General features: G+C 36.7%; 1 protein-coding gene across 2 annotated transcripts in view; it reads left to right on the top strand.

Moving 5' to 3' along the window:
- The window catches only part of HIF1A (hypoxia inducible factor 1 subunit alpha), a 30,901-nt gene extending 19,536 nt beyond the window's left edge, over positions 1–11,365 (top strand). Inside the window, exons 5-15 of one of the 2 annotated variants that reach the window (XM_068398689.1) lie at positions 234–346; positions 1,439–1,641; positions 2,691–2,797; positions 2,980–3,127; positions 4,026–4,246; positions 4,412–4,692; positions 5,203–5,325; positions 5,553–5,947; positions 6,802–6,910; positions 9,690–9,816; positions 9,981–11,365. In XM_068398689.1, coding sequence (XP_068254790.1) covers positions 234–346; positions 1,439–1,641; positions 2,691–2,797; positions 2,980–3,127; positions 4,026–4,246; positions 4,412–4,692; positions 5,203–5,325; positions 5,553–5,947; positions 6,802–6,910; positions 9,690–9,816; positions 9,981–10,132 — 1,979 coding nt within the window. In that variant the 3' untranslated portion in view covers positions 10,133–11,365. The remainder of the gene's footprint in view (positions 1–233; positions 347–1,438; positions 1,642–2,690; positions 2,798–2,979; positions 3,128–4,025; positions 4,247–4,411; positions 4,693–5,202; positions 5,326–5,552; positions 5,948–6,801; positions 6,911–9,689; positions 9,817–9,980) is intronic. The other variant, XR_011047992.1, reaches the window with a different exon arrangement.
- The last annotated feature ends 5,246 nt before the right edge of the window (positions 11,366–16,611 follow it).

The raw sequence follows: 16,611 nt of genomic DNA, 5'->3' as shown, positions 1-16,611 counted from the left end.
CTACAAATACAATACTGATCTTAAAACATTGAAACTTCAGGTTTTTGCCTACGTCACAGTTAAACTCATTCTGAAAAGTGTTATTATCAAAAGTGCTGTTATGTTTATCAATCTTTTAAATTTATTTTTTGGGTCTTCCCCTAAGCTTAGAGTTCTATAGCATGGGGGTTTTTTTATGCCTTTGGAAGATGATCCAAGAACTTAAGAACTGGTTTACTATTTGCTTTTGCTAGGACCTGTGAAAAAGGGCAAAGAGCAAAACACGGAGCGCAGCTTTTTTCTCAGAATGAAGTGTACACTGACTAGCAGGGGAAGAACAGTGAATATAAAGTCTGCTACATGGAAGGTAACTAATGCAAAGGAATACTTGCGTAGTTTGGCAGCTTCCTCTTCAGATGTCATAACACTATATTTCAACATTTTTACTTCATGTAACGAGCCTGAGTTTCACTAAGTACTTAACTAATGTAATGATTGTACTTCAATATGCTGAATTTTAATGCTGAATACATCACAGAGGTAACTGAAACAATGTTTTAAAATTAGTTTTTCAAAACTCTTTTAATGAATTCTCCATTTTAAATTAGAGGTCATTTACTTACTAGAAATTATAATTACTAAATATGTTTGCATAAAGCCTTCTCCTCTGAGGAGAAAATACTTGACACCACTTATGCTGATACCTGATTTCTTTTGATTTGACACTGTAAATATGACGGTTGAGCTCTCTCTGAAGGACTCCAATACTATTCTTTCTGAAGCTGCTGGCTGTCCCTTTTGTAACAGTTGGAACAAAAGCCTGATAACTTTCTGCAGTGAATGCATTTTCTCCTCTGGACAAAAAGTAACCTTTTACTGTATTGAGTGATATTATGGCTCACAATTCTCTTTCATAACTTAAATTTAGTTATTGTGGATCAAACAACTTCTTTCTTCTTTGCTGCTAAGAACAATTTCCATCAGAATGGTTTAAAAAAACCCCACAAAATGCAAAACTTCTTGTCTCTTGAAGAATATATTTGATCTCTAACATCACTTCTGCAGAAGATCTAAAATGGAGGTTGCTAATATTACCATAACTTGCACATTTAAATAGTAAGATGCCTTCTGCTGAGGCAATTGCTTATCAGTGTTGTCATTATTGTAACTTTCAAAGAACAACAGTTCACAGAAATGCAGAAATGTCTAGCATTGCTTCAGCCAGTGCCTGGGAGGAAAGACTTGGCAGCCTGTTTATCATCACAGCCTACGTAGCGTGAGGAGAACTGCTGCTCTCCTTTAGCCATCCATCTGAAAGCACTGCTGCCTTTCTGTTGTTGCTGTCACGTTGAGGGTTGGGGAGGGGAAGGATGTCGCTCTGGGTGTGCTAATGGAAATACAGTTGTGTTGTCTGACAGACAAGAACCCAGTCTCTTTTTAACATACAACTTTCCCATAGGTACTCCACTGCACTGGACACATTCGTGTATACGACACATGTGGTAATCAAACTCACTGTGGCTACAAAAAGCCTCCCATGACGTGTCTGGTGTTGATCTGTGAACCTATTCCTCATCCGTCAAACATTGAGGTCCCCTTGGACAGTAAAACGTTCCTCAGTCGTCACAGTCTTGATATGAAATTTTCCTATTGTGATGAAAGGTAATATATATTTTGTACTTCAAAAAAGAATTCATTTGAAGGATTTGCAGGGTTGGTACACGTTGGTCTTATACATTTACGTAGTCTTACTTGTTAACTTGATTCATCTGCGCAATGGAATCATTAGTGGGATACTTTGGCTTTTACTAACTGATCAGGATGTCTTATTTAAAAGACAGTTTTTTAAATCTAAGGAGGGGGCAGGGTTATTACTTTGGAATAAAGTAATTTATTAAACTGGAATGAGAAGATTCTTCTGGACCTTTAAAAAACAGGAAGAATTTTAGGTTTGTCAAAGATGGTAGTACATTTTGGTGACTGAAAAGTGTGTGTGTAATATTTGTCAGATGCATTTTATTGCTACCACTTCCCATCTCTCCCTTCTTCAGATCAGAATGAGCTTCTGATTAGTTGCTGCAGTTAGATGCAAAGAGATGTTAGTGCAGGTTATTTTCTGTCCTCTGTAACTACCTTTCTAGGACCGATGGTGTCACATAAAAGGTACTTATTTGGTCACATTCTGCATGTAGAATAGGGGAAACTATTCAGGCGTTCCCCTGGTCAGCAGTGCCCTCTGCGGGCTGAGGAAAAGACTTGTCTTTAAAAGCTGGCAGTGGTTGAGAGGGAAGAATAAATCTGATTCCTAATTTCTCCTAGTTGCAGGTTTAAAACTGTTTAAGCACATCTTTGTTATTTTATTAAATTCTTGTATTTGTGTAAGCTGGATATGCTAGTCCGTCAGTAGCTGGGCTACCTTTAAGCAAGAGGTCTAGAAAGCCGGGATTTACTTAATCCTGTCCACTGTAGGACATGTTTTATAAATACTCAGTGAGAAGTAAAATCCTATGCCTGCTGAAATTTCTCTTTTAAAGAGGCATAAAAAATAGCCATTTATTTCAAAATGAAAACTCCCAGTAAACCAAAATTGCTGCTAATGTGTATAGGAAGGACTCTCAGGATTTTTCTAGATGTGCAGGCATCCAAATGCTCTAGTATTTGTGCTAGTCCATGTCTGCTTTTACTTAGCAATTTTTTCCCTTGTTTTAAAGAATTACAGAATTGATGGGGTATGAGCCAGAGGAACTCCTGGGTCGCTCAATTTATGAGTACTATCATGCGCTGGATTCTGATCATCTGACCAAAACACACCACGACAGTAAGTGAAAAGATGTATTTAAAGCCCTCCAACTACAAGAGATTAGATACAGCACCGGGGGATAGCAGCAGAAGAATGAGGGCTTTCTTTAATTGCAGATATGAATCTGCAGTGAATAATTCTCTTAAATGGTTTTTGTTTTTTCTGCCTGTAATTAAAGCTGGTGTTCTTTCTGCTTTTAGTGTTCACAAAAGGGCAGGTGACAACAGGACAGTACAGAATGCTTGCTAAACAAGGCGGCTATGTCTGGGTTGAAACTCAAGCAACTGTTATATACAACACTAAGAATTCTCAGCCACAGTGCATAGTGTGTGTAAACTATGTGTTGAGGTAAGTTGAGTGGACATCGCTGTTCTTTGTCAGCATTTTTATTGAAGACAAAGTCAGATTCTGAGGGCACTACATCTTTTTTTCAACTTGCTGAGAATGTGATCCCCTGTTAAATATGTTATGATGTTATTGCTATTTCCTACCAATGAAATTTTGCTTAGAATACTGCCAGTCCTAGGATTAGGCGTTGTTTGAAAACAAATAACTTTTTTTGATCTAGTGATGTCATTAGGAAGATCTCTGCAGGCAAATGAGTGTAGGGCCAGCCTCTTCAGTACTACTGCAGTGGAAGCATTTGAGAATTCGTGTGCGTTCTAGACAACTCTCTAATCTTTGTCCGCAGTCTGGAGCAGTTAATTTCACTATAACTTTTAGTTGTGAAGTCAGAGCAGCAGCAATGGTGTTTTAATCCCATTTATCTTTTTCTTCCTTAGAATTCCTCTTTTATTTGAAAGCTTCAACTGAAGGCAGACTTGTTGACTCTTTTCCTGCAATAGCATAACAGTCCTAAATTAGTTTTGAAAAACTTTAGTGAATGTACCAGTATCAATCTATCAACATATTTCACATTCACTTAAAACAAAGAAGAGTGTTTTAGGAAATATCTGACTTTTTTTTTTTCCTCCTTACTTTCTCAATGCTTTCAGAAAAGCATGTTTATTTTTGTTACTTTTTTTGATGGCACCACAATTAGTGCTTGCCTTGTCTATTACATTTGAGGAAAGGATGAGTAAGAAAAAAAGAATTCTTAAAGGTTCCTATCCTGGTAATTTTGTGGTGTGTGTGGTGTTTTGGGGTTTTTGGTTGGTTGGGTTTTTTTCCAACTTACAAAACTGTTAAGCCTGAATTTATTCCTTTTAGCTGTTCTTTATCAGTCATCTTCCTCTCTCTCTGACAGTGGAATTGTTCAGAAGGACCTGATTTTTTCCCTTGGACAAACCGAGTGTATGCTGAAACCAGTGGAGTCTCCCGATATGAAAATGACCAAAATATTCAGCAAAGATGACCTGGATGATACCAACAGCCTATTTGAAAAACTTAAACAGGAGCCAGATGCTTTAACTGTGCTGGCCCCAGCTGCTGGAGACACAATTATCTCTCTAGATTTCAGCAGTAATGGTGGGTGTGCTAATTAGTAAAGTTAGTATTTCACAGTTAATTTTGAAAAATAACCTCCGAGTATCAGTTGCTTAGTGGTATTTCAGCCACTGTTTAAATTTAATGAGGTCCGTAGACACGCACAGTATTGTTACTTAGGTCAATGGTTTCTTTTAATTTTTATAGAGTCTGATGAACAACAATGTGATGAAGTTCCTTTGTATAACGATGTAATGCTCCCCTCATCCAGTGAGAAATTGCAGAATATAAATATGGCAATGTCCCCACTACCTGCCTCTGAAAGTACAAAGCCACTTCGTAGCAATGCTGATCCTGCGCTCAATAGAGAAGTTGTATCAAAGCTGGAGCCAAACACAGAGCCACTCGAACTTTCTTTTACCATGCCTCAGGTGCAAGAGCAACCAACTAGCCCTTCTGATGCAAGTACCAGCCAAAGTTCACCTGAGGTTAGTTACGTCATTTGGATACACTATCATTAAAATGTATGTGCTGGTGGGGCTTGTGGAGCAAATGTGGTTAAGGATGCAGCCAAGACAGGAATTGAAAATTATTTCTAAGCTGTGACTTAGTTAAGATTGCACCATGATTTGAGGAAAAAGATAAATTTTCATACTGAGAATTATCTTTTCATTAAAGTGAGTCTTCCAAATGCATGCAGTACCACCTGATAGAAATAAGAGGAGCTTGGGATTGGTCTTTCTAGAAAAGAATGGTTCAGAGACAACTTCTCTAAACAGCAAATTCATTGCAGTAAATCACTGTAGAGGCTATTTCCAGATTCCAGCTAATCGTGTGCTTCCCAAGGAGGGTAAATTTGAGTGTATGCCAATAAATGTGTTTTTCTTTCCTATTTTAATTTTCTGCAAGTATAGCTTGGAATTAGTTTGGATTCAGACAATCTGTAGATAATGATGTAATGACAGAAACTTAAAACTGCACTCAAAATGTTTTCACAGCCCAGTAGTCCCACTGGCTACTGCTTTGATGTGGATAATGAGATCGCTAATGAATTCAAACTGGAATTAGTGGAGAAATTCTTTGCGATAGATACAGAAGCAAAAAATCCATTCTCTACTCAGGTAATGTACATGAACTTAAAATTCTGTATCAACTTAATACTTATTCTCAGTGTGCTTCTCCTTCTCTTAGAATGTCTTCAGAAACCTCCTTCCTCTTTTGTATATTATTTTTATTAAAATAAATTGCAAAAAAATATTGTAAGGATTTGGTAAAAGGAAGAGCCACAGTGAAGCCACGAAGTCATAGCTGAGATGTTCTGACATAATTTTTACCTCATGTTTTCCAGGAAACTGATTTAGACTTGGAGATGTTGGCTCCTTACATCCCAATGGATGATGACTTCCAGTTGCGCTCCTTTGATCAGCTATCTCCACTGGAAAGCAGTTCTTCCAGCTCTCAAAATGCAGCCACCGTTACCATATTTCAGCAGACTCAGACACCATCAAGTACTGCTGATGAAATAAAACCAGTGACAGAATGTGTGGATGACGTGAAGACACTAATTGTTCCTTTATCTCCTGTCCACATAATCAATGAAACGAGTAGTGCCCCAGCATCACCTTACGGTGGGAACAGGAGTCGAACTGCATCTCCAATCAGAGCAGGAATAGGAACGTTGGATCAGACGGAAAAATCTTGTCCAGGAGCGCCCAGTTTGCTAACAGTTACTCTGAATAAAAGGTATTTTAAAAGTGATGCTTAAGCCCTAGTATCTGTTCAAGAAATTAGATATAACACATTTTTAAATACTGCAACTGTTGTATATTGTCTTCAGCATTCTACTTCAAAGTAGAAATTGATATGTTTAAATTTGGATATTTCAGACAAGTTGTTTTGGTAAGTAAGCTTCCCTAGAGTTAATTTCGCAGTAGCTTTTACATAAACACCTCATGTAATAAGCAGCTACTATATGCAAGCTGTGTTCATAATTTTATTCTGCTTTTGTATCTGACATGCAGCCTTTTTAAAAGAATGCAGTAGACAATTTACAAGTAGTTATATACACACAATATTCCTGGTGCTTTTCTTGTCCACTTTGTTACGAGGTAAGAGGTGACTGCAGTCTCTCTGCTGTGTATATTGTTTCTAAAGTGAGCTGTATTTTATAGTGATGAACTGTGGCATTTGTAGCAGATATTTGTCATGATAGAAAACTCTACAAAGTCAAATATCAGACCTTTGATGTATAGAAGCTTTATCTGTACATAGAAATATTCCAAATAGACTTTTCCTCACCCTTCCCTCCCCTTCTTTCTGTTGGAAGTGAATTGCTGAACTTTTATGCTTTGTTTGGTTTTTTTTTTTTTCTGCAAAGACTTTAAAATTTTTGTTAACTCATTCTGAGCTTCACGGCAAGATTAAAAGCTAACACTTGCTATGCTCATAGACAATGATTGTTGAAATGAGTCAATTATGAAAGAAAAGTAGTTTAGTTCATGAATTCAGTTCTGTGATATTGTATATAAGTGTCCACAAAAGAAGAATGGCAGGAGGATAGTAGAAACGTCTTAACAGCCTGAATCAATTTTTCTTAGATCTACTGCAATGGATGAAGAACTAAATCCAAAGATGCTAGCTTTGCATAATGCTCAGAGAAAACGAAAAATGGAACATGATGGTTCACTTTTTCAGGCAGTTGGAATTGTGAGTTTTGTTTTACCATTTTAAAATATTCCCTTTTAACCTTGTAGTTTCTGAAATGAGGCATCAGTGCAGACTCCTGAGTTTAGCTGTTGGTACAGAGTGGAATCTTGGGATCAGGGATAATTGTTCAATAGTGAAATTCCCACATATATGCAGATACTCTGATTTTAGTTCTCTTTTACTGTCAGCTGTTTCAAAAGTGCCCCCTATACCCAAGCACATCTCTTGATTAGGTAGAAGATACTCTTTTGTGAACATATATGTTCTTTGGTGGAATATGCACAAATGTAAGGCATCACATTTAAATTTATAATTGCTGTATTTATTTCACTTTTGTATTCAAACTCAATTTTCATATTTGTCAATACTGGAGATAGTGTTCTTATGCTGCTTTCTATGCTTTCATTTTTCCATCAAGTCTGAGATTGCGTTATTTGATCAGATAACAAGACCATCGGAACCTTAAGGGAATAGAATTCGTATAACCTAGCAAATGTATATTACTACCACTTTCATTTCATGCACACTCTCTAGTGTTAGTGTGTGATTGTGAGTAGCTCATCATCATCTATCTTAGCTTTTCAAAAGAAATTTTTTAGGTCTTCTTAGATTTGTGTCACTTGATTGGGGCTATCCAGCTTGTTATTTTCTGCAAGGGTATTTTGTCTCCATGATCTTTGTCTCTTACTGTCAGTTCTTAGTATTTTGAAATCATGAGCTTTGCCATTATACACTCTTATTTCCCTGCTTGCCTTCATTGCAAATTCCCACTTCTCTTAAGTTTTTGCACAGTTATTTCTTAGTTCGTCTGCTGCAATGTAGCCTTTGAGATTCTTTGTTTCTCTAGTGGTCCATCTCCTATGTGTAGGCATCCATCATGTCTTACAGTGCAGGATTATTTTTCTTCTGAACTATGAATTATTCCTGTATTAGCATTCTGGTTTGGGCATGAGACAAATCACTGTATACTCTCTTTATCATTGCTCTCATCTAGAAGAGCTGAGAAACCTTTTATATGTCCATTTTTTTCTAAGGGAAGCAGGCTTTATTTAAAAAAATCATACTTACACCATTATTTTCATTCGCTAAATGCTTTTGCACTTTTATGCATGTTGTTCTCTTGCTTCCAGTAGCCCTGTAAGAATTCACAGCTCTGCAAGAAATTTTATTGCCTTTCATTGCCTCTTTCTCATGCGATGGTGCTACACCTGTCACACAGTGTTGCTCATAAAATATTCAAAACAGCATGGGATGTCGTTAAATACGCAGAACACAAGCAGTTCTGTATTAACTGCTGTAATAGTGTTCAGGCTTCTATGCTTAGTGCCTTTTTAATGCTTATAGGTTCAAGCTTTATCCTTTGCTAAACCTTTTTCTTTTTTCTGTATCTGACAAAAGTGTTATAAATGTTTTGACGGCTTCTGCACAGTCAGAAGCTGAATTTTCCAGGTAGCTGGGTCTTACGTTATTTCAAGCAAGTGTTTTTGTTGTTTGTCTTCTTTCTCCACGATGGATTTCTGAGTGGATGAACTAGGCTTGCACACGCACAGAAGAAAAATGATGTAAAATCCAGGCTTATAATACACAGTATTCTGGGATTGTGCAAAAACTTGCCACAAGTTCTCAGCTGTAAGGAAGTGGGACTTACTTTGAAAAGAGTGAAAATAAGTGAAGACAAAAGTAAAATACTACTTTAGTTTTCTAGAAAACAGGAGAATTAGACAAGGGCAAGATGTGTTATAGTAAGATTATGAAAAAATGAACCAAATCATTACATTGAAAAAGGTACAAGCTATATCTTTCTTAATATGAAGGGCTGTATTGCATTCACAGTAAAAAAAATAAACCAGCAACAATGTAGGTGACTGACCTTACTATGAAGTGCACCTTCTAAGTTCGAGTTGTTTAACTCTAACTTCTGTTATACAACTGTCCTTTTGACTTGCATGGATGTTTTATAACCTGAAAACATATGTTCTTTAGTATTTTAAGTGTTCAGGATAATGGCAGTGTTCTGAAATACCTTTTCCTCTTTTTGCAGCAGTCAGTACTACTAACAAGACAAAACTTTGCAGATTCAACTACTTTTACTAGCAAGCTTGATACTAAGATGGTGTTTTTTTTCCTTCCATCCCATCTGTTTCTGTAGCAGCTTCTTCTTACTTATCCTAATTATATGGAGCCCTTAAAAGCTTTCTAATCTCCACATCTTCTATGCTGCTGTCAAAACAATATGCTAAGGAGCCCTGTCTGCAATAGAATGGCTTAGGACTGCATTCCCCACAAGACTTGGGTCAGATGGCTTGGTGGCAATAACTGGAGTGCAAGCAGAATTTACATCTTAAATTTAGATAGAATCGACCTCTCGAGGTTCCTGAATCTCCTGTCTACACTATTTATTCCAGTGCAGAAAACCATTAGAGACTTCAGTGAAAACCTGCTGCTTACTCACACAAGAGCAGTGGTAATTAAATGGGTGTGTATGTGTACATGTACATGCTCATCTTGAGCATGGCAACTGATGATAACCAGGATTTAGTAATTGTTTGCTGTAAGGGAAGTAATGTCTTGAAATCTGATACAGTTTTCTTTTAAATAGTTTTCAAGGCCAGTATATGTGGAAATGTATTTTTCCCCAAGTTCTGAATGAAGTCCACTTTAAACTGTAACAATGCCTACATTAGTAATTAGTGACAGGAACTGTTAGTTTGGAAGAGGGACGTGAAGGGCTAGAAAGATACAGTATTCCATAAAGAAGATCTATTTTATTTCTTTCTAGGGGTCTTTATTCCAGCAGACAGGTGAACGTGGAGGAAATGCATCACTTGCTTGGAAACGTGTAAAGGGATGCAAAACAAACGGTCATAATGGAGTGGAGCAAAAGACAATCATTCTACTATCAACTGGTTAGTATCTTCTTTTAGTACGTAGCAGGGGGTGGGGAGGGACTGTGTGGAAGAGGACCAAGGGACAAAAACGTATCCAAACTGACCTCCTTTATGAACAACTTTGGAGGAAATGTTAAGCGTGGTGAATAAAGTGCACTTTCTTCCTTCCCCTCCCTCTTTAGACATAGCAAGTAAACTTCTAGGGCAGTCGATGGATGAAAGTGGACTACCCCAACTCACGAGTTACGATTGTGAAGTAAACGCTCCCATACAAGGCAACAGAAACCTGCTACAGGGTGAAGAACTGCTCAGAGCTCTGGATCAAGTTAATTGAGCTTTCACAATACTTGTTCCTTTTTTGGACACTGGTGAATCATCACCTAAAGCAGTCTATTTATATTTTCTATATCTGATTTTAGAAGCCTGGCTACAGTACTGCACTAATTCAGTTAGTTCAGTTTTGATCCCCTTTCTACTTATTTTGACAGTCTTTTTAGTATGTTCTTTATGTAACAATAACTCAAACTATAGTGCATTTTTATAATTCTTTGGTACATACACTTTTAAGTCCATTACATTTAAAACACACTTGCAATAGCAGCTTTGAAATATGCACCTGATTTTAAAAAAAAATATTTATTTTTTGGCTGGGTTGTTGGTCACCAAAACTTATCATTAGTAAAATGTCAACACAGGAAAAACTGGCAATGCTTCCATCCTGCTCTTCACAGGTAGTTGGAAGACTTGTGCTCTCTTACTCTTTATGTTCAAATAAGTTTTTTATTTTAATAGTTTTTATAAGAAACAACAATGCTTTGCAGCAGTGCATTGTAGCCACAATCGCACAATATATTTTCTTAAAAAATACCAGCAGTTCCTCATGCAATATATTCTGCATTTATAAAAACTAGTTTTTAAGAAGAATCTTCTTTTGTTTGCCTATGAAATCATGTTTAAACCTGGTTTATGTCATTATTTTAATCATGTTGTAATATAAATTGTTCTTAAATGCTGTCTTATGCTTTTGACTTAAATGAGTGTGGTTAGTCAAAGGAAAGGCTTTATCTGGAAAGGGCTAGCAGCATTTTATTTGGATACGTTCTCAATTTAGAGAGAGTTTGATGTTCTTAAAGTAGTCACTTTGCCAGCTTAAAAAAACAAAAATTCCCTGCCTGTAGTTGTTGAAGTTAATGCTAATATTGTGTATGATCTTAAATCTAAATGTGCAGCTTACCCTGTGTGGTATAGGTGATATTTCAAGCAGATTGTAAAACATCTTGCATTGTTAGCAAAGTTTTATCTAGTACTTCATTGAGTTGCTCAATATTTTGATGTTTTGGTTTTACGCACCTTGTTGCTATTAACATCCATATGTTTTCATGTAGATTTCAATAACTTGAATATATTTAGAAGCCTTTTTATTTAGAAATATATAGTTGTCACAAACATCTTTTTTTCCTATATGTACTATACAAAACCTTCATTCACTCATTCTTTTGCTCTTTGTGGTTGGATCTAACACTAACTGTGTTGTTTTCTTACATCAATAAACTATATGTGGACCAGGCCCCCTTGGGGAGTGTGTTATCTGAGAGAAATGAGATAATTTATATTTTTGTTAGTGGTTATTGTTCATCCATGTTCCCTTTTTAACTTAGAGTTGATTGGAAATCACTGCTTCCTTATTTTGATTGTAACATCTCTGCGTTAATTATTTGAGCCTATTCAGTACTAAAGTCTCCTAGACAGTGTTGTACTACCGCTCGCCAAAGATGTTAAACCTTTAAATCTGTTATCACACCAGCTAGCAAACTTGAAAGTGAGGAGACAGCATATTTGTGTTACTTTAGAGTGGAAGATTCTTCCTTATGAACAGCTTAAAGGCTTGTCTCTGGAAGCTGTATCAAGGTAACACTGGAAAGCAGGAAAACATAAAATTCGCAGGAACAATCAATGAAAGATGCATTTTTATCACAAAACTGCATGATTAAAAAATTAAGCTGGTACTTGATGATAAAGCTTGTTCTGCACTCTTGTGCTGTTGACTCAGTAACTTTGACTAGGTGACATATTTCGCTGTTGTAAAACATGATGTAATGTGTAAATATGGTCAAGATACTCTGTGCATTCTTCAAACTATTTTCAAAAAACTTAATGTAAGAAATCAAATGTAGAGTGTCACAAGAATTATTTTGGTTTTATTTTGGAAACTTTGGTTTCACTGGACTCTTGAAATCAATATAATGGTACATAAGCTTAATCTGTTTCCTAAAATTACTGTTACTGTCTCACTGAAATGAGCCCTTTTCAAACTGACACAACTGTATTATTTAAACTAAATGGAGACTATCAGCTACCAATTAAAAAAAAAAAAAAAGATAAGGCACTGGTAGCAGAAGATGGTGGCTGCATACTTAAAGTTTGTGTAGAAGTTGCACAAAGAAAGTGTGTAGGTGCACTAAGTTGAAGCTTCATGCAGAGAACATTTTGAATATATACACCTGCTACTGCATATTAAAGATTTTTAATGCAGCCTTGAAGCGTACAAAGCTTAAAGTTCTCTGGATAAAAGCAGCAGAGCTACTGCCTAACCTGCTGTGTGAGGTCTCTTGGATGGCGTTCTTCCCATGGCATCTCTTTCTCTGTCAGCAGCTAAAAGGTTTAATAGTGAAGCTGCTAAAGGCTTAGGTAAAGCACTGGCTGTTAGGCGCATCCCTTATGCTTAGCTCTGCATGGATTGACATGATGCTCTGTGAGATAGTGAGGAGGTAAAAGGTACACATGTGGGTTCTGCTTTGCTTACTGCCCCCTGGAAAGCTTTGAGCTGGCCTGGTGGGTTATCCCTTTATCATCTCCCAAGAGAAACTTCATACCATCTTGCTTGATGTTGTTCTGCTACTCTCTTGACCTTATTTTGGAGGAGCCTGACCTGTTTGGATCTGTTGGTTCCTCTTCAGTATACTTATTTAAGAGGGCAGTAAATTTGCATAGAGAAAAATCCATGTTAAAAAGAGGAGGAAAACTTGTGACCCACATGATTTTATAGTTATGAGCCCACTGGAATCATCTCTGGTCTTGATGACAGCAGATGTGAATTTAAATGAGCCATGTTTTATCCAAGAATCTTCCCAACTCACATTTTTTATTATAAGTAATAACAAAATGTAGCATTTTGTTTACTGTCCTGGTAAAAGTGACTGAAACAAGCATGAAATGAACTGCCTAGCTGTATTGGTTTTCTCTAGGAAAAAAACAAAAACAACACCACAAACCTGCCAAACCTCCTAGAGACACTGAAGAAAGCATGGAAAAGTAACAGTAGTTGCTCTGGCCTTGTAAGAGCTTTGCTAAATGCAGATGCAAATTCACAAAATCCAAAAGTACACCTTTTAGGTGCTTTTTTTGTTTGTTTTACTATTTTTTTTTCCTTAGACTCTAGGAATTAACAGCCTGATTCTAAACCTGCTCTGGAGGACAAGCTTCTAGAATACATTCATTTCTAAATCTTTTCTTAGCAATTTTGAATAATTTCTTTGCTGACTTGCGACCTTGTAAAATGTTGAGGCACTACATTACAGCATTTATTCTTTGCCAGTAGTAAACAAGCTGTTGTAGGTAGATACAGTGTTTTCTTCTGCATATGAAATGTGCTAGATTATGTGGAAATGATAAACTGAGGAGAACAACAGTTAGCTAGCTTCCAGAAGGTTATGGTGACGACAGCAGTAGTCACACCATGCCTTCTTCATGGCATAGCACAATTCTTATTTCAATGTATGGATTCTAATTGATGTTTTTATCAACAACAGTGATGGTTTTGTTAAAAGGTAAAGGAATTTTTAAACTAGTATTTATGATGACAACATTCATTCCTTTAGCTGAAAGCAGTTACAATTAACTACAGCTCTAGCTCCCAAACTTAAGTCTGCTGTCCAGTAACTTGATCTTGGGTGTAATATACTGAGTAAATTAAGGTAACCTGGAGTCCAAAGTACACCCTTCTAACATGCCTTCCTCCCATGTAGTGAGATAGGCTTGGACTATGTTGATCTTTTGAAAACCTTTGGGTGAAACAGAAACAATTTACTATTAAGTTTCCTTTCCTGTGTGTCTGTGTACACACATTAAAGTCTCCCTAAGTAATTACTGAATTAAAGAATCACAGATTAAGGCCAGAAAGAACAACTAAAACTTTACACATAACACTGGTGACAATTTAAAGATTTCAAAGCTTATTTTGGATGAACTGATCGGCTCTGCTTCCAATGAAATACAACTGTAGAGTCAAAAAAGTCTGATTACAGGTTAAACTACTGCCTATTTAACAGTCATTTTTCATTATTTGAAAAAGCTGTTTAATTAAACAGCTAAACAATGGTAGCTAAAGGCAGAAATGTGGGCTGTTTCACCAGTATCTGTTGGCAAGCTTTCTCCACTGTTAACACTGCTGAATGAACCATTTCCTTTGATGAACAGTGCTGTGGAAGTCGTGAGTACCCCGGCCACTGTGAACTAAGCTATAGCTGGACATGCCTGAGGTCAACCACCCATTCCTGTCCCTCCGATTAGCTGCTACTGAACAGAACACACATCTCACTCAAACATCACTGCACTTACACACATTATTCAAACTGTAATTGTCCAGCATGAAAATAAACATTTCACAGGCCAGGAGTACTTTGTAGGAAGACCATTTTCATGGGAATTCACGCAAGTTTGGTATCCAGCTTTCATTAAAAATACCGTTAGCAATTAGGCACTTTACTCCCTGGAAAGCTCCATTCTGGAGAACTGTGATTTTTGATCCAAATTCTAGAAATGAGTTGTCATTTTCCTTCTGCTTCCCTGTTTACCTTGAGCAAGGATTGCCAAGTTACCAAAAAGTTAAAGAGTTTGCTACTGGATTTATACAGTATGGTAGATTTTGTGAATAATAGCAGTATTCTCTCATGAAGAAGTGGTATATTTTAATGGAATTCTTTTTTTGGAACCAAGTACAACGTATTGCAATTGATATTTCTCTTGAAACATTTTGACATACTTGTGACTGTATTTCTTTTTGATTGTGTAACAGTATAAAATTCAATAAAAGAGAGGGTTTGTTTCTAGTTTGTGACATCTGTGATCTTTGTGTTCATCCATTATCCCTGTTTTAAAAGATGGAGGATGGAAAAAACACTTTTTAAAGTGAACTAAATAACTACTATGCAGCATAACTAAAACTCCTTGCATGTTTGAGGTCTGACTTACCTACAACTGAAGTCAGAAACTTTGACACTAAGCCTACATGGGGTCTATTTTCCAAAAGCATTTATAAATTCTGTCTTGCCCTTACAGCTGAATCCTCTTCACCTTAGACACAATGGTTATCCCACCTGAATTAAGCAGACTACATGCATGAACAAAAGAGGTTAAGCACACAATTTAACAAGGCAGACATGAGGGTTGGTGTAGGTTTTCCTGTGGGAAGCTAAAGAGAGAAGAGAGCAACAGATACGGAGCCAGAGGGACAGAGAACGTTTATGAAACCTCTTTGAGTAATCACATCAAGAATGCCCTTAGCAACAAAACAGAAACCAGTTTGAATCCAAGAGATGACGTCTCCAGGGGATTTCAGTTGCTCTCAGTACATGCAAATAACTTGGCAGGATCTTGTGACTCTTGCTGTCTTGTTAAATCAATACCATTTCCAATTGCACAGATTAAAAATCTTTTGCAATGTTTCTGCTCGGTTGGGAAGTGTGAAAGCAGAAGGCTTGTGCAAGTGCTGTCACAGTAAAGTATGATCCTCTTATTTGGTATTTGCGATAGGTTTGTACATATAGAAGTTTGAATACGCTGTTTAATAAAATATATCTGTGATTTATTTTCATGAAAATCCATTAAAACATGATTTATTTTCATGTTTCCAATTTAAAAACGTGTTCTAATACAATCATATGAAGTATTTTTTTTTTTTTTTTAAAAAAAAAGGAGTTGCCTTGTGCCATGTGCAACTGCAGAACCCCCTGTTATTTATATCTATGCAGGACAAATAGGCTTAATAAAGGCTTTTTAACTTGCAACTTATAAGCTAGGAATTAATAGGGCAAACAGGACTGCATCCTGTTGTTTAGGAGTTAAGTAAGAATACAAAGAAGATACAGTAACCAGCACACTCTTCCTTACATCATCTAATTATTTTTTTTTAAAAAGGCAGGCTATTAAGAATTAAAATGTACTAATGAAAAACCTGAAGGAGCACTAGATGAAAACACATTTATCAAGAAGAGTATTAATTAGCCTACAAATTGACACTGTATTTCATTGTATACACCACAGAAAGGGAATTTTACAAAGAGACTCTGTTGCTTTTTTTTTATTCCTCTGCATTTTCAGTCTTTACACTGTAGCCAAACTTTCTGCAAGGAAAGACATGGCACGTGTTACACATGGGCACAACAGCCACATCCTCACTACATGTCACATCATCTTGCACAATGAAAGTGTCATGACATGCAGCCCCATCCACCTTAGGAAAAAAAAAGAAATTTCCATCTAGTGTTTCTTGAAACATCATCTGGGAGAAATCACAACACTCACTGCATGCTTAAAGTACAAAAATCAGAAAACACACTCAAGCTTTACAAGTTCAGCATCAGTCCAGAGCCAAGCTCCTCCGCTCCTTTTAAATTAAGGGATAACTCCTGTAACTAAGTAGGGCTTAGCTTGACCTGTAACTAACGACGAACTCGCTCCATCGTGTGTCAATTATTAACTTGCTCGTGCTTTGAGTCCTTAAGCCCGTTGGGGGAAGAGTACGTAACTGTTTTC

Source organism: Nyctibius grandis, chromosome 4, assembly GCF_013368605.1.
Source record: "Nyctibius grandis isolate bNycGra1 chromosome 4, bNycGra1.pri, whole genome shotgun sequence".
Classification (NCBI taxonomy): domain Eukaryota; kingdom Metazoa; phylum Chordata; class Aves; order Nyctibiiformes; family Nyctibiidae; genus Nyctibius; species Nyctibius grandis.
The sequence above is the reverse complement of the archived record's forward strand: the minus strand, read 5'-3'. Positions and strand labels throughout refer to the sequence as shown.